General features: G+C 42.1%; 1 protein-coding gene across 1 annotated transcript in view; it reads left to right on the top strand.

The window, feature by feature from the left end:
• The window catches only part of PLCB1 (phospholipase C beta 1), a gene marked incomplete at its 3' end in the record, with an annotated part of 356,829 nt that extends 339,605 nt beyond the window's left edge, over positions 1 to 17,224 (top strand). The window contains exon 32 of the mRNA XM_080341590.1: positions 16,994 to 17,224. Within this exon, the coding sequence (XP_080197716.1) occupies positions 16,994 to 17,224 (231 nt within the window). The remainder of the gene's footprint in view (positions 1 to 16,993) is intronic.
• Positions 17,225 to 17,597: the final 373 nt, after the last annotated feature.

Below are 17,597 nucleotides of genomic sequence, written 5' to 3'. Positions count from 1 at the left end.
CTTGTTTTAACTCTATTCTTGTCATACATCACTTACATTTTGAACAAAATGAGGCCAACCTTGTATCACCTGCCTGGGTCAAATTAGGATATCTTGGGAGCATGCTGGGGAACTAGGCAATTGCACACTCAGAAGGAGATGAGATCTCAGGGAAGAACCTTCTGTGATGCCATGTAACCACTTACAATGCCACCAGAGTTATTCTTTGCCTTGTCCTACTCTCAGGACGTGAGCCTCATAGACTGTGTAAAGGGAATGGTATCAGGGGAAGCTGTGCATGGTGCAATTACCATTCAGTGTACCCTACTTGCACCTGAAAATTAGGAGACAAAATGGATTAGCACTGAGTACGCAGGGATCTCCAAAGTGGGGTGAAGGAATCCGTCACCCTGAGGTTTCCCTTGCTTCAAAGCAAATAGGAGAATGATGGGTGGAAGCTTTTTTTTCTTGCATCCCTTTCTGCCCTAAGCTGTCCCTGCTGCAACCACAGGGCAAGGCATTTTGAACAGCCTGAAGTACCTGGAGAGGAGGAGGAGGGTGCACGGGAGGGAAGAGTCGAGTTTTCCTGCAGGCTGTAAAGGAGGATCTCAGCTCTTGCTCCCTTGTAAGAAACCACTGGCTTTGGGCTGAACAAAACTAATGACCTTAGAGAATATTTCTATGCAGGAGAGGCATATAATCCTTCTGAGCCCTGATAACAGCTAGGAAAATGACCTAAATTTACAATTTCATTCAGGAACTGTCTGAATCCCCTAGCGATTAAACGTTAGTCATCTATAGGAGGAACTTCCGTTTAGTTAACAGTTACGTTTGTCAACAGCAGAAACGTAAGGTAAATCTTTTGAGACAAAAGAAGAGAACGTAGACTAATAAGTCTTGTCTGAACATGCAGCTTTTGCACAAGGACATTTTGGCTGGGTAGGGATGGTTCATGAGAGCTCTAAAAAGTAGGACCTAAAAGCTGTTGCTCTGCTTTCCTCATCCTTTAAGCTGTGTTTCTAATGAACACTTAAGTGCATGACAGAGTTTTTCAGTGGGGCTTCAACCATATGTAGGTGTTGTCTAGAATCAAGCTGGCTTTTCTTTCTAAACGTGGATTTTTGGCAGTCTTTTAATAACTGTTATACGCAACCAGAATTCTGCGTGGTGCAATGTCAGCCTCCATGTTTAATTACTGTATGGCCCTTGGGAATGATACTGTATGTGGTAGCTCACATTCTGACAGCTTTATTTTCACCAAGTGAGTGTTAATGCCTGAATAAAACATACGGCGTGAAGCCCATAGGACAAAGTATTTCACAAACTGCTGATACTGAAGGTTAGTATTTCTAGAAACTATTAGTACATAGAATAGCTTATCTGTGGTCCTTCTTGAGATTATTTATATGAGTATATTTAAGAGGACCTGTTTGGGTTAGAGTTTTATTCTGCAGGGTGCTATATAGGTCAGTGAGATCTCAGTGTAGTATTTCTGCTCTTAAAATGCTCCTTTCTGCTGAAAACTCTGCAGGTTCAGTTTTCACAGCAGACACCAGGTTTCAGGAATCTCAGTGTTCATGACAGGCCTGATGGCCTTGGTGGCAATTAAATCCTTCCCCATTTTTTTAGTAATACACCATATACCACATAGCTTGGGTGCTGAGGTGTGATAGATGTACGAGCCTGTAATGCTAAGTGGCATGGAAATTGTAGAAGCTCCTGGGAACAGTAATTCACTGTCAGTCTTTTTCTTGGGGAATCATTGTAATTCTGAGCAGGGGCTCACGCTCTCCGTGACATAATGGAATAAACTCTGCAGTAACTTCTCCCCACTTCCATGTCAATGTTAACATATCCTGGCCTGGAGGACCCTTCATTCCCATTTGTATTCAGACTTGACGCTACTGTGGCTCGCACTTGAAAATACTAATTGGTTGAAAATTAATTCAATTTTTGTAATTATTACTAGGCTTTTTTTTTTACTTTTTTGGTGACTTAATATGACTGGGGTTAATTTCTTGGAATATCAGCTGCCCTTTAATAGTTGCAACTCCCTCATAAGCAGATTTAGTTCACTGCTATAAACTCTGTTTGAGGATTTTACATAGGCCAAGATCCTTTCAGTTGGCTGCTGCAGGAATTGATATAGTGTGAAAAAGCAGCGAACCTTCTCAGAGGTCCAGCTCTGTTGGGTGAAACAGGTGTCTGTCTTCCCATCCAGTCCCCAGTAAAGAAGAGAATATATTCTGTAAAATAAGAACGTTGCCTGTGAAGCAGTTGAAGTATTCTGTGCCCTGCTGTATTCCTGTTTGAAAAGTTTTCTGGGTGAGTGAGTGTCACCACCCAACCTCCCTGGGGTGATCATGTTAGAGGTGCCCACCATGGCAATGGCCAGTTTCATGTCCAGTTCTGTCATTACCCTGAGACTTTCTGCAGGTCCCTCTCTTACAATACACTAGAGATCAGAAAAAAGAGAGATCTTTGATAAATGTCTCACCAAAGACCCTTTTATTACCCACTATCCCTGAACAAAGTGTCTTTTGTATGAATATTTCAGTAACGTGAATTTTTATACAAGAATCTGTGTTTATGCCAGTGAAGTCATTATTTTGATTTACTTAGAAATAATCAGATGCCTTCCATCTTTCCCCTGTTTTGTGAGTGTATCTATCCACAAGCACACAGACACATCATGAGTGGATTGACTCAGTGTTCACCCTTGTTTCCCTCCTGTAGTCGTTTATCAATATTAGTAAGAGCACGTTTTTGATAAGCATGTATATATATAATAGAGAACATTTTTAGGGTCTTTTAAGAGAGTCCCATATCGAGCGCAGGATACTGGCAGTAGGAAATCTCTTGGTGGCTAAGAAGAATGATAAAGGGGATATCATCTTTGTGCACACAAGTGTAAACTGCTTTTATCTGAGGATTGAAGGAGCTGTATTACACACAGAAAGTTGACTGTCCGGTGCTCTGCCTTTTCTTTTTAAAAGTGTCATTAGGCACAGACAGCAAGATGGAGCAGCTCTGTAACATGCAGGGAAGACTGAGAGAGTGAGTTTGTCTGACTTTAAAGAAGCGTCGCTCTCAGGTATGATTGGCTCTGTCAGGCACACTGTACAATACAGAATATTTCAGCTGCTATTTTTCTCATTTCTATGGCAGGAAGACACCATTCCCAAAATCCATTCGAATCCACTGAATGTTATATTCAGCTCCTCATTCATGCCGCAGGCATAGAGGATTTGACAAAAACCTCTTACCAATTAATGGCTGCACTTTTAAAAATAATCCCACTTTCCTTGGCTGCTGCTGCTGAGGACAAGCAGCCGCCGTCAGCAGCTCTGACTGATGTGGCCTCTGACAGCGTGAACCAGCTGTAATGGTACAAATGCCACATTGTAGTTTCAGTGTAGCAGCGAAGCAAAAGATGAGCAGACAAGAGAAATTCAGTTGTCCTAAGATCTGCTCTGCAAAGACAGCAAGAATTAAAAGAGTGGGTTGAAGCCTTCTTTGATAGCCTAGAGCCATACCAGCAGGAGAAACTGCAAACGGTGTCTTGTCCTGATACAGACCAGATGTTCCTGTGCAACCAGCCTCCCTCCGACTTGTAAGAGTGACTAAACTATTTAAATTCCCCATCCGCATTTACCTTGCATTTGTGAATGATCCCACTGCAGAATCTTGTAAATCAGCTGTCCTTCAGGTTAGATATGTTGCTGTCCTTCCTTTGCATTAATCACCCGAGTTCTTTTCTTTTTTGTTTGAAAACAGTCGTGCCGTACAGTTGGAAAACGACTGCGCTGGCAATGCAACACTGCAGATTGAGCACGCGGATGGCGGCTTGTGGCTTCGGTAGTCTGTGTTAACGTGTGACGAGAGAGAACAGTAAAGTGAGAAAGAGTTCTCCTGTGAATTCAGTGCCCCCATTATCTCTCCTTCTTTATCCGAAGGGCTGATGAAACCTTTCTTGTTAGCCAAGACAGCTTGGTGCTTTGGCTTAATTTTCCTTGCATAATTTTAAATACAGATCATGTCTACAGTGCTGCAATTAATGGATAGCCTAAAGACTTATTATTTTAAACTAATTGATATGTAAGAAAGTTTAAATAACATAAGTGATAAGAAATTTTTAGGAATAACTTCTGTAACTAACTCAGAATAATCTTTTTACTGTTACCCAGAGTAGCAGATGACTGAATTATTCCTTCACCATCACTAAATCTAATGGTTGTCTGAATTTCTGTAGTTCCAAATACATTTATATGAGATGGGGAAAAGATGACATTTTATAGTTGTTCTAAAAGGGGTTTTGTAAGTTAATAATCTCATTCATTTCTGATACGTGCCTACCATCATTTGGAATACTCCCAAAAAGCAGGATAAATTTCTGTTATCCCCAACAAAAATGTGTTCTCTACACATATTTGAGATAGAGCTTTAAACCAAGCAACCAATGTTTTTAAAGTATTTTGCTTCCTCAAATAACTTGATCACTTATGAAAGGCCTTTGTTTTTCCAGTGTTCATTAAACTTATCTTCAACTAGATTGTGATCAGAATTGGCATCAGAGAATACACCTCTCAAGAACTTTTTCATGCTTTTGGAAGCTGTCAAGTACCAAAGTAATAATAAAACACTGATGGAGCATTAAAAAGATAAGTTCTTATAACAGAAAGAGGTTTTGTTCTACTGCCAATTTTTTTTTTCTTAAATAATGTTTTGCATGTTACAAAACTTTTGCAAGATAGAAGCCACCAACAGTGGTGCACAGAAATGAAATCAGATTAAAAACAAATCAGAGCTCTAAGGAGATAGTGTTATACATTTTGATGGTGTGCCTCTCAGTGGGAAAAAAAGCAAAGGACTTAGTGAAGTTCCACGAAATTCATCTCAGTTCAGGCTCGACCCTCTGGTGAACTAAAGTTGGATGAACTGTATTAGCTGCAGAAGGAGAGAAGCCAGGGACCAAATCCAGCCCACACTGGCGCCAGTAGAAGAGCTCGCTCCTCCTGGAGTAGGCTTGAGATCTGGATGAGGCCCCAGTGGGACCTCCATGAGCTGTCGCCCACTGAGATCGGTGGGGAAGGGACGAACCACAGGAACCGATTCTCTGCATGGTTCTAAGTTGTGGCATCCCCTAATTTTACGGCCTCTACTGGCTTCTAGGGAATGTGCATATCCCTTCTCCTGGGAGCAGGCAGGTCTGACCACAAACCCAGCTGTGCTATTGGCAATATAATTAAGAGATCTGTTCAAGAGGACATTAAGGTGTCGAACTGCATGGCAGGATGAAAAGCATACTATAGTACAGAGCTTAGGTGATAAGTCCTTCACCCATACTAAGCATTAGGAAAGGAAAACTCCTTCAGAGGTTTCCCTTCCTCATGGAGCTCAGGTGCTCAACAGAAACCCAGATGAGGTTGTACGCAAAGAGAGAAAGGAAGGTCTGGGTGCGAGAATGGCATCTGACCTTCTCTGGGGGATTTGTTATCTCTGTCCCTTGATGCAGGCTTGGATTTTAAGCAACAACCTCATCCTAGAGACATATTTTGCAGTTCCTGAAGTTGCTAAGACAGTTGAAAATCCTGAACCTCTGATAAACAGTTCTTGCACATCTCCTTGGAGACTCTGATTACCCTCAGACCTCTGGGAAGAAGCATGTGCTTCATGCCATTTTGTGCCAGTGGCTCCTTCGTTTGACCTGGTTAGTTTGTGCCTGTACTTCCATGGTGGCTGGTGCTGTAGATCCAAAACCCATCAAAGTCAATCACCGTCTTCTTGTAGACTTAAGTGAACTTAAGTTAATAGGCATGAGTTCAAGCTACTCTGCATAGCCCTGGGACAGGCTTTGTGTTTTTCCCCGAGCTTTATGAAATTACCTTATACGTCAATTTTTGCATTGTGGATGCTTGCTGAACATCACTGAAATACAGTTTTCTGCATGGTTCATTTAAACTTGATGGGTCATTAGAGAGTCACCTGAGCTTGCAGTAGTCAGCATTAATATGACCTTTGAAAAAAACCAAAAGTTTAAATAAAAAAAAACAACTGAACTGAATATTAATCCCTTGAACTTAATCATGAGGATGGCTCCACTGACCTCCCATTGCATAGTACTACTTAATCCAGTAAGAGCAGTTCAGACAAGAAAAGGAGGTTTTTTCCTTTTAAGTTCATTGTAGTATTGGGAAGTAAAAACCTTCAGGCTATTGTTAATTAGGGTGAACCTCTGGGCAGTGCCGCTCTTACATTAGGCTATGAAGTTTTTAAGAGTTGCAGTTAAAATTCCACACTGATTTTGCTTCTCAAGTGAAAATTAAAATGTGCGCTGTGTAATACAGCACAAAACAAGAAGTGGTAGATCTATGGAAGAAATAATGGTGCAAATAGAGATTTGAAGATAATAGTAATATATAAACACAGAGCAGCCATAAACAGTATCAGACGGTGTTCTTAGTAGCAATGATACATCTCCATTTGATGTTCATTGTATAATAATGAACATATACATCAATATATAAATTTGAAGCAAGTCCCAACTTTTTGTCATTGTTAAACTCAACCTCAAATCTTTCCTGACACTTGGAAGTACAAAGGCTAAAATTCTGAGCCATGATTTCTGGAAGATGGGGGTCAGTAGCTCTGTCTCCGCTGTTAAACTTCTGCTAGGTTCTGAACAGATTCTTTTCATTAGCTTGTTGCGTTAGAAAATAATGGGTCGGCCACTAAACTGGCTCATCTTTTGGGGACAGTCAATGTGCACCTCTGCTAATAGTAAAGAGGAAGGCAGATTCATGTTGTTAATGAGTTAGGAAATACTTTGGAATAGCCTTCATGGTTACAAGGAATTGCAGAACTGAACTACTTGAAAAGATTTACAAAGAAACTTGTGAGGCTTTGATCTTTATTCAGAGTGTGCTTGCTTTCTAGTCTAAAAACATTCATTTTTAACAGGATATTAACGGAAGGACTGACTGCTCAGTAATTTTCCGAGCAGACTTTTCAATGAGGCTCCATCCTGCAGAGGCTTTCTGATGTGAAAAGGTTTAGTCGGTGCAAGGTAAACTTCAAAGCGCAGCATAAGGCTCTATCAGTGTGATTATTTTTTGAACTAATCATGGCTTGCTTCTAAACCTCCACGCAGTTCCCTGACAATTACCAATGACTTGGAGATTATAGTGGGCATTACCTTAAGAAACACGTTGTCTCAGGATACACAGACCTCAGCGCGTGGTGGGAGCTCTGGTTACGCTAAACAGGCTTGAGAGTCTGGGCTGAGCAGGAAGGTCAGAGCGCGGTATTGCAGTGAAAGGAAGTGCCAGACTTAATCATAGGATGATGCTGTTCCTTTTCCATTGAGTAGCACAGTGATGCCACTAGAGAGAGACAGAGAAATAGATTATTTATTTCCTTTTCGTTGTGGCATTTGAGAAGAAATCCCTGTGTTCGAAGGGAATTTTCTGTGATAATGATGGGACCTGTTAGAGATGTCCTGCCAAGAGTCAGACACAGGCGACACTATAATTATCTATTAGCAAGGTGGATGTGAGAGACTGAAAACCGTTTTGTTAAATGGTATTCAGGGTTCAGTTTAGACAAGGATCCAAAAGCTGTGCTGCGGGTTTCACCATGATTTGTTCAGATCTGTGCTCTACCAGCTCCTGAGCCATCACACAGGAGGCATTAAGCACCTGAAGCTTTATTTCCTTGTCTCTCTCCTCTTTCAAAAATAGCCAGAACCTCTCGCTCTGTGGGACAGCACCGCTTTTAGGCAAAACACATGATACATAAAGTGACCCCACGGTTTCCAGGGCCCCCTGGAGACATCCTGCTCAGTTGCTGTGGTGCTGTACAGCTCTCAGAGTCCTGTGTCCTTCAGTCCACCCGGGATTTGAAATATTTCTGGAATATATTATAGCTGTTACAAGCTCAAGATGTCATTTAAAAGGAGTTTCCAAGGGACGGTTATGACCTTTTGAGCTGAGAGTTACAATACTGTTGCTCTTCTGAGGCCTGTGCTGTTGGACAGGCAGCTGCCTGTTTACTGGGTGCCTTGGAGGCATTGGGGAAGTGGAACAAAATCATTATTAGAAGGTAATAGATGCACTGGTTATTTTTCAGTTGTTTGTTTTGAAGAGAGTATCCAAAATATGGACAGCACTTTATAAAAGTACCAGTTAAGAAGTTCTATCTGAGCCGTGTCACTAGAGTTATTTACCCTGGATCCGCCCCAATAAACTAAGGGCAGTATCTGATGATAGATGAGACCTCAGTGGAGTTTCTCTGAATTTATTGCATTGAAATTTGAGCAGATTCTCTGTTGTTTGCAGTGAAGCTAACTTATTCCAGGCATAATGAAAAAGAGCACAAAGAATCTAGCCTTAAAATGTTATATATGCTCATGGAATGGCGATGTTTTTCCCATTCATACCAGCTCAAATAATCTTTATTCATATGCATTACAAGATGCATAGGTCAGGTATTTATAGAGTCATTAAAAAAACACTTGACAGCTTAAGAAAGCATTTAATCCACAAAAGGAAACAATTACACAAAGTAGTCAACAGAAAGAAGAGTGATTCCAAGTATACAGCTTACAAGGCACAGAGCAGTGCTTTGCATGAGAATAAACTGCTGTACTGATGAAGAAATAGGAAACAAAGTTCTTGTGAAGAAAATCCTCCCACAGAATGCAGTACAAGCTCTCTCTTCAGAGAAAATGCAAAAGATCTGAGATTACTACTACTAATAATACAACTGCCAGTAGGAACAATCACCAGTTAAGGCTTTTGCTGTAAGGAGCTTCTCTAACTCAAAAGTTTTCAGCAGAGGTACATACAGGCATATGTATATATAATACATATATAACCTGGGCAATGCTGATGGGCATCTCATCACACAAATATGTGTTTTAATTAGCTTCTGGAATCAATGTTGCTTTTCTATGCAGAAAGAAGATATAAGTACCTTTATGAGAGTGTTAAAATCTAGGAACCCAGGTCCCAGGTTTCTTGCCAGTCCCATTTTTTTAATTGAGGTGGCAGTTAATAAAGGTGGAAACACAGATTGATGAAGGCCCTAAGGTTACAGCCTAATGCCTTGAGACAGCAGATACTAAGGACTCATTTATATGGGGACTTCTTGTACATTAGGGAGGTATTTGCAAATCACCTTCACTTTAACAGGAAGAGACACAAAGCTGAAACATGGAAGATAACAATCAGGGGAAGTTGAAAGGGGAGTATAGAATCATAGCATAGTTTGGGTTGGAAGGGACCTTCAAAGCTCATGAGCAGGGACATCTTCACCAGCTCAGGTTGCTCAGAGCCCTGTCCAGCCTGGCCTGGGATGTCTCCAGGGATGGGGCATCCACCACCTCTCTGGAAATCATAGATTCGTTTTGGTTGAAAGAGACCCTCAGGATCATAGAGTCCATCCATAATGTAACCTAACTCTAGCACTAAACCACGTCACTAAGAATTTTGTCTAAATGCCTTGTAAACCCCTCCATGGTGACTCCACCACTTCCCTGGGCAGCCTGTTCCCATGTCCAACAACCCTTTCCATGAAGAATTTTTTCCTAATATCCACCTAAACTGGTGCAGCCTTTTGCCATGGTGAAGCAGGGGCGGCAGCAGTCGATCAGTCAGAAATACAGCAAATCCTGAGCAAGCAGCCCTGGTCTCGGGAGTAGCACAGAGACCTTGTGGGGTGGGAATATTGGTTTGGTGTGCTTGACCTCATGTGAAGAACCTAGGGGAGCTCCACCTGGGAGAAAAAGAGTGTGGGATGAGGCTGGCAGAGTGAAAAGTCCCGGCGTTGGTGTTTCTCAGGTCTGTCATGGTCCAAAAAGTAACCGTTATTTCAAAACGCAGTGATGGGTGTGCACTGAGACTGAGATGTTCTTGTCTGAGGACAGGAATCATTAATTGGAGCTTTCCAGGCAATGTAAACACATTTCCCACACCAACTGTCATTGCCCTTGTGTGATGCTGTTTTCCCTGCACCATCTCTGATACTGAGTGCCCTTAGGTTTTCTTTAATGATTCCACACTCCAGCATCTTGTGAGATAAAACCTCAGCTACCTGAACAGTTTCATTACGTGCTTAGCTATATTGTCTACAAGTAGCTGTGTTAAGCCCCAATGTTAAGATGGTGGCATGTTCCTTTTTGCACTTGCTCGCAGACCCTGGGAGAAAAAGAAAAAGCGAGCGTTGAGGTGCTCTCTGCAGATGTAGAGATGTTAACTCCTTTCCCAGGCCTGGATAAGCAGCTTCCCATTCCTCAGCTGCTTTCTTTGGCCTGTCTTCACATGGCAGAGGTGGGTATATCACTTTTGGGAAGGTCCTGCAGAAGAGTCCCGGGTTCTTCTCAAACCCAGTGCTCAGAGGGACTGAGGTTGCGAGACGTGAGGACAACTGAGCAGTGGTGGCTCCTTTGCCTTCCCAGCAGAAATCTGCTTAGTGGAGGGAATAACATGGTCCTTAATAACAAACTCCTTCTGTTTCCAATTAAACAAAAATTGCTGTCTATAAATCACTTGATCCCTGAGCTCTGTTCCTCAATTTCCCTCTCCCTGTTATTGAGCCCCCGTCTGCTTTTAACAATTCTTGCTACTCATATGTCTTTTAATGCTGTATCCCTCCAGAATGGCTTTCTAATTAAGTAAGCTCTGAAAATGAAAAGAGCAGAACAGCAGCTTGCTTGCTCTCTGTACCCTTAATCTGGGAGTCCTCTATGTGCTATTTTGGAAGCTAAATTGAGGTCACTGACATTATGCATATTTGTTGTCTGATGCAGTCTTAAAAGCCCCAAATCCTCTATTCAAAATTATCTTTAGGGTCAAACATTTGCAGGAAGAAAAATCAGTATTTGGAGCTTTCACAGATTTAGAGAAACAGGGGAGGAGTGAGAAAGGGGCCACAATCTCAGAGCAGCGTTTGCGTTGCAATATGCTTTTAGTGACCAGTGAAAAGATCAGTGTCACTGGTGCTAACAAAATAAATGTTTCCAAAGACATCTGAAAAGGAAAATGGGAGCGTTGCTAAACAGAAATATCCTGTAAAGGTTGCAGTCCCCCTTTTGTTATGAATCGTGTAGTCACCAGTTATTGCCTCTTGTCAAAATACATTGTGCTGAAAGTGCACAGAGGAAATTATGTGGTTGAGTTTCTCATTAGTAAAAAAAATATATATCTATACATATACTGTTTCTGTGGTATTAAATATTATATTGCACGTGGGTAGTGCCACGGTAATTATGGATACAAATTAGTGTCACACTTCAACTGGTGAATAAATACATTAACTAAATACCAAACGCAGTCACTATCTTGATATTTTGCTGCCCTCTGCCTCAAGGGGAAGTAACACATCTTACACATTTTCCACATTTGGATTCGGAACTTAAAAATTATTACAATCTTTTTAAAACTTGAGAATGAAGAGTTTGCTGTTGGAAATGTCAGATGTTGTTGAAGATACCAAACTGTTTAGTCCTCAGAGTACATTTTTACCTGGGTTGTTCAGCCAGGATATTTGGATTGTTTTTCATTCATGATTCACTGCATTGATCAGAGAAATGCAAAATAAGGTAGATTTAAAAGGAGGGATAAAAGAAACACAAACCCAAAAAAACTGACCTTACAGAAAAATTGCAGGTGGAATGGAAAATCTGTGACTTGAAAAAGTTTATTTTTAGTCATATCAAATTTTTGCCGTGGAAGCACTTCATCAAAACAAATATGGCCATAATGAATGTTTTTGATGCAGCAAAATTCCGTTTTGGTGTTGTATTTTGTTTTTTCACCAAATGCGTAACCAGTTTTATTGCATGCATAATGTTATCAAAAGAGTTTTGCTTGAAGGTTGGTTCGTTAGATGTTTTTTAAGTAGTGATCCTTCCATTATTTTTGAGTTGATAATATATTAAAAAAAAGAGCTGGACTGAATCCTAGTCTGTGTGGAAGTGGGTTGGTTTTGCATCAGACAAGGAACTGGCTCTGGCATGGAGTCTGACATGAGGAGAATGATGCTACGAGGTCACACCGCTGTGCAGACCACACATGTGGTGTCTCAAGCTGCATGGGGAAGGAAGAGAGGGGAAATTGTTTGGAAAACGCTTTCATTCCCGACTTCCGAAATGGCGCTTTTAAGGTACAACGGGAAGGAGCAGCAGTGTTTGCATTAAGAGCTTCAAAGGTGTCGCTGTGGCAGGAAGGGAGGTGGGTTGGACGTGTTTTCCACCACAATTTCCCTTTCCCTTGGGCTGCCTAAGCGAGGGGAGGAGGTCAGATGGAAGCAGCGCTGCGGATGGACCAGCTGTGGATCCACCTCATGTCTTCAGGCCTGTGGGCAGACGCAGTAGAATTTCACAAGATGCTGGCAAACAGCACCAGCCCTCGGCTGGATCCCCGAATTTCCTACGTGTGTGGTAGGGTCACATTTTAGTCAACTGGTTGTTTTTAATGCACACGGTAAGGTCTTTGTACCTGACACCTCAAGTCCTAGGTCTGGTTGTTGGTTGTGTTTGTGCTTCCCACGGTTCAGGTACTGGTACTGCAAAACCTTTCTTAACTTTGTTCTACATCTCGAACTTCTAGTAGCTCATTATTAGATTCTTATGCCTCATTAGCCCGGCTTGTTTGCTTTTCCACAGTTATCTTAAAACAATCCTGAAATTAAAAATAAATAAAAAAATTGTGCAGCAGGGAAGAGGACGAGATGTATTTCAGGTTGTGAGAAGGGAGAAGAGTTCAATATTTGAAGCTTAAGCTCAGGGACAAGATAATATCAAACACCATCAATGTGGAATAATTTAGGGTTCAGGGGTTTAACATATTTATTTTATTTTTAAATGTTCTCATTTTTTTTAACCTAAACACTCCATGTGAACTTCAGCCCTCCTGGTAACTTGTGTTGGCAGCATGTTGCGTTTTTCATGTGATCGTTTTATTTTTGTTCTTGGTAGAAACAGAAGTTCATTAGATCACATTGCAAGTATGCAGAAGTCTACAGGGGCTTGATCAGGATAGCCTGAAACCACAGTTTCTGCTTTTGTAATTCTTTATTGATCGCAGTAACTTCTTTTAATGCTATGGGCACTATTTTAACACTATGTTATGCTATGTTATTTTGGTAGGTTTAATAACAGCTAGGCATAATTGCTATAAATAGGTTTAATAATACCATCAGTTTCCTTTCCTGACTGTATTTTCCTTGCTTTAAGCTGAATGACCGTATTCATCTTCACCACCCACATTCCAAGGAAGGGTTGCCGAGGCCATTCCCTGAACGATGACCCTTTTTGGAAAGCAGTTGTAGCCAAGGATGCCGAAGAACCCTTCAGACTGAGAGGGAGTGCGTGCCCATCAGCTGGGCGGCTGCCTGCCTGCCAGGAGCTCTGCTCCCCAGGGCATGGGCTTAGTCTTAGTCTTATAAAGCCCCACTCATTTGCCATCCCTAAGGCTGGGGGCTGTGTTGGTTGTAGTCAAGACTGGAAGGATGCAGTGGTGTTGGTCCAGGGCACAGGGGTCAAGAGCGACACACATTCACCTCGTGTCCCTAGGGGCCCCCCTGCAAACAAGTAATGATGGCTCCAAATTTGAAAGTATTAACTCATTGCCTACAATAAAAGAACATGGCAGTGTGCTTTACCTGAGCAAGAAATAATGTTTCCAGCCCCTTGTGGGATACTAAGGCTGCATGGAGGTGACAGTAGAAAGAGGTTTTGGTTGAGGGTTAAAGAGAGGATAGAGGATCTATAAGAAATAGTGAGATAACAGAAGGAAGAAGGTTGTTATATGTTAATGGAAACACTGGTCCAGATAATGATCTGCCCATCTAATCATCAGTCTCATTTTGCCCCCCTTGTCTGGCTCCAAAATGCTAAAAGCAAGTATAGGTCACCTTGTTTAGTAGCTAGAGAGGAGACAACTCAGGGTAGGTGGACTTGTGATGGGAAACAACCCGAGGGGACAGCAAACCGAGGGGTAAGGCCACACAGGGCCTGAGTCTGGTGGTGCTGGTTGTGCAGAGAGGTTTTTACACACTGCTACTAATGGGAGGTCAGCTTTGCATTAGTGAATGAACTGTAATGTCCCTGTAAAGCCACCAAATATGGTTATCATTATCTAACAGAATGATACAGAGGGTTTTAAAAGAAAAACAGCTGGTTTTAAGCAGGCAACTTGTTTCTTTAACCTTGACCCACAGCTGTTTGCCAGTGTTATGCCTGGGGCTGGTGGTTTAAGGAGAAATACGGCAAATGTGCTGTGAGAGTGTTGTGGGTTTGCAAGCCCCAGGCTGGCTGAGGAACACTTCGGTGAGAGGGCAGGTCCAGCAGTGGGGTGGCACCCCGGCTCACCCCTTGTGCTCCTCATTGCAGCTGGAGTCCTGTGTGACAGCCTGGGGCTCAGGGAACGGGCTGGGAGCTGCTCGTCCAAAGCCGAGCAAAGGGAAGGACTGACGGTGCCTTTGAAATCAAAGAGAAAACTAATTGTTATACCCTTGCAGTTTTAATCAACCCTCCTTGTCTACTGTCTGCTCCTTCTCAACTAACTTCAACCTTCTCATGATTAGATATCTATATAGACTGTCTCTGGAGACACAGAAGAGAGAGAGGTAGCTCCAGATTCATGTCATTTCTATTAAACGCTCGACTTAGGGAGATTATCCACTGGAGGCACTTTAGGAGGTGAACATTAGACACAATTGCTATCTAACAACATGCGTATGGTTGCGCTGGGTTCAGATAATGTTCAGTTTCTGAGGGATTTCAAATATTTCTATTGCTCTTAAACCTAATTGAGCAAATCAAGGTTCTGAAGGAAGTAGAGAGCTAGGAGACTTTCGAACTTACAGACCTCCTTCTATAACTGAGGTGCCTAACATTTACAAATTCAGTAATTCTGTGTATGATAATGAGGTGGAGAAATACAGCAGCCCATGGCTGGCTCAGACACTCCTGGATAAAGAAATTTATACCCTTTTATAAAGCTTTACTAGCACTCTGGAGCCTTTCCCATGATTCCTTGATTTGTAAAAACTATTGTATGCAGAGCTGCGTCTCCCTGCAGGAACTTTAACTGTCTTTATGAGGGGCTCAGACACACTGTGGATCCACACCAGCAGCCCAGACCCCGGCTGCAAATGCTCCTGAACAGGAAAAGTCTTGGTGTTTTGTCCCACTTTTGGCATAAATCTCCCTCCGTGATAGCATCTTTGGGTAGCTGTCATAAATAAGCAGAAGGACTTGCCTTCCCCTCCCTTCCTCCTGTTTTTTTAAGCAGTTGGGGGTATTCAGCAGTAAACTGTAACCAAAAGCATGATTGCACCATGGTGGAAGGAAGACCTTTGCCTAGAACATAATGTTTGGATTTGCAAGATGACCTACGTGAGTGCCATGCTACCATCACTGCATGAAAGAAGAGCGTTATGGTAGCGAATTGTCGTAACAGTTGATACAAATATATCTATTGTAGAGGCAGGGTGTATTTAATGCAACCGTTTGTACCTCAGACGCGGTGCTTGTCAGCACTATGACACCAAGGTGGGAAACTGAGGTCAGAACAGCAGGAAAATTGCCAGAAACAAGGCAGGAAAGGAGCTTTAGCAGGAGAACCAACAGGAAAAAGCCAGATCTTAGATCTTGAGGAAGAAAAACTGCAAAATTTGTCTAATTAAGGAATGTAGAACTAGACCGGGTGAGCTAAGGACGTTGATTTGCACATCAGGAGAAAGGAGAAGAGGCCTCACAAAAATAAAATCAGAGATGCAGGATGAAAACCAGGACAGAAGCATGGGGAACGGGATTGGAAGGGCTCAGAGGGAAGCGTAGTGGTAAAGTCACATGCTGTGGACAGGTCAAGGATGGTAAGAGCAGTGCAGACCCTAATGTTCAAGTGAAAACTTGTGTGATTTGTTGAGAGCCGTCGCAATGGGGTGAAGGAGACTTGAAACCAGGCAGGATAGACTCAAGCATACAGCTGAAGGATCAGAATTCATAGCATCTTTATGCATCCTGGAAAAAAATATCGTTCAAAATACAATTGTCTAAGAAACTACTGTGAAACTGCTGCAGCTACAGTTAGCAGAACCTGACTCCCTCTGTTTAAGAAGGTGGGTGGATGGATGGATGGATGGTTGGATGGCGTGGATTTGGCTTTGGAACTCACCCCTTTTGCTTTCTGCTGTGCTTATATTGGTCATGGTGAAAAAATTGGCTTTGTCCTCAGTTGAAACCTTCGTGCACATTAATGTTTTTTTAAATAATGGATCGTGCAGATCCTAATATGGGCACTAAAAACAAAGGCTGTACAAATAAATACTGGGAAAGGGCCCACAGCTTCCTGAAGACTCGTAGCCAGATTTCTTTCTGCATGCCTTGTGCATCCTGTTGACGATATGACACTTTTTCCCCAGTAATGTCCAAGACACATACTGCATTAATCAGATAATGTAACTTTCCATGATCTAGCCCTAAGAAATGCAATTTAACTTCTTTTCCCTCCCTCTTCAACTCCCTTTGACAACTGACTTTTTCCTAATGGTTTCTCCAACCCAAGAAATCTGGCGAAAGTTATTATATTGTTCTCAGTGCAATGTTTGTGGTGTGATTAATGTGTGATGAGCTACCTGAAGCTTAATGAAAGCCTTTGCTCTTTCAAAGGCTTATCTGTGATCCATACTGCACTTGAAACGGGTCTTGTGAAAGCCAGTGGGAGTATGGACACCGACACAGTTAAATTCGTATATATTTTACAGTTTTGGGTACCCAAGGGTGATACCCAACACCAGCCTTATGCACAAATGACTGCATGTTCCTTCAGCTTTGAAATGACTGCATGGAAATTAATAGGCGTATTGGATATGTGGCTCTAATATGAAAAAGAAAATAATATATTCTTAAATCATGGAAAAACGCATCATTAATTTCCCCCCTGCCTCGTGTGGTGCAGCACTGGTTGCATTAGATACCCCTGAAGACACCTTTTCTCTTTTGTTGTAGTTGCAGGTGGAACTTGATCAGGAATATCAAGACAAATTCAAAAGACTGCCTTTGGAAATTCTGGAGTTCGTACAGGAAGCCATGAAAGGGAAAATCAGTGAAGACGGAGACCACAGTTCTGCCCCCTCTTCCCTGGCATCTGACAGCGGAAAATCAAATCATAAACCTCTGCAAAGTGAAGAGGAATTGGAAGAAGATAATCCAGAAAAAGTGTTTGATACTACTTTTTAACTGCCCAAGAAGCAATCCGAGCGCCCGGCGCAGCGCTCCCCAGCTGCCCGTCTCCGCTCTCCCGACGTGAGCTGCTGTGGAAGCGCTTCGGGAGCCTGGAGGAATCTGCATTCAAGTGCACATTTCCCAAAAGGAACATTTTATAAAAAGCATCGTGCAAAGGTCTTCATTCTCATTCTTCATCTTATTATTATTCTAAAGCTTAGTGCAGTTGTAATGGGAAAATTAATATGTTAACCATCCTCTCCTCTTTCTTTTTTTTTTGGCCGATTTACAATGGGTAATTTTCTGGCCATGTTCACTGTTAAGAATGTTTAATGAAGACCAGTGTATTGTACAGAGACAAATGTGTGCAGATTTCCTTTTGAAGTGC

The sequence above is a fragment of the Nesoenas mayeri genome, assembly GCF_963082525.1.
Source record: "Nesoenas mayeri genome assembly, chromosome: 3".
NCBI lineage: Eukaryota > Metazoa > Chordata > Aves > Columbiformes > Columbidae > Nesoenas > Nesoenas mayeri.
This window is presented reverse-complemented; position numbering and strand designations above follow the sequence as displayed.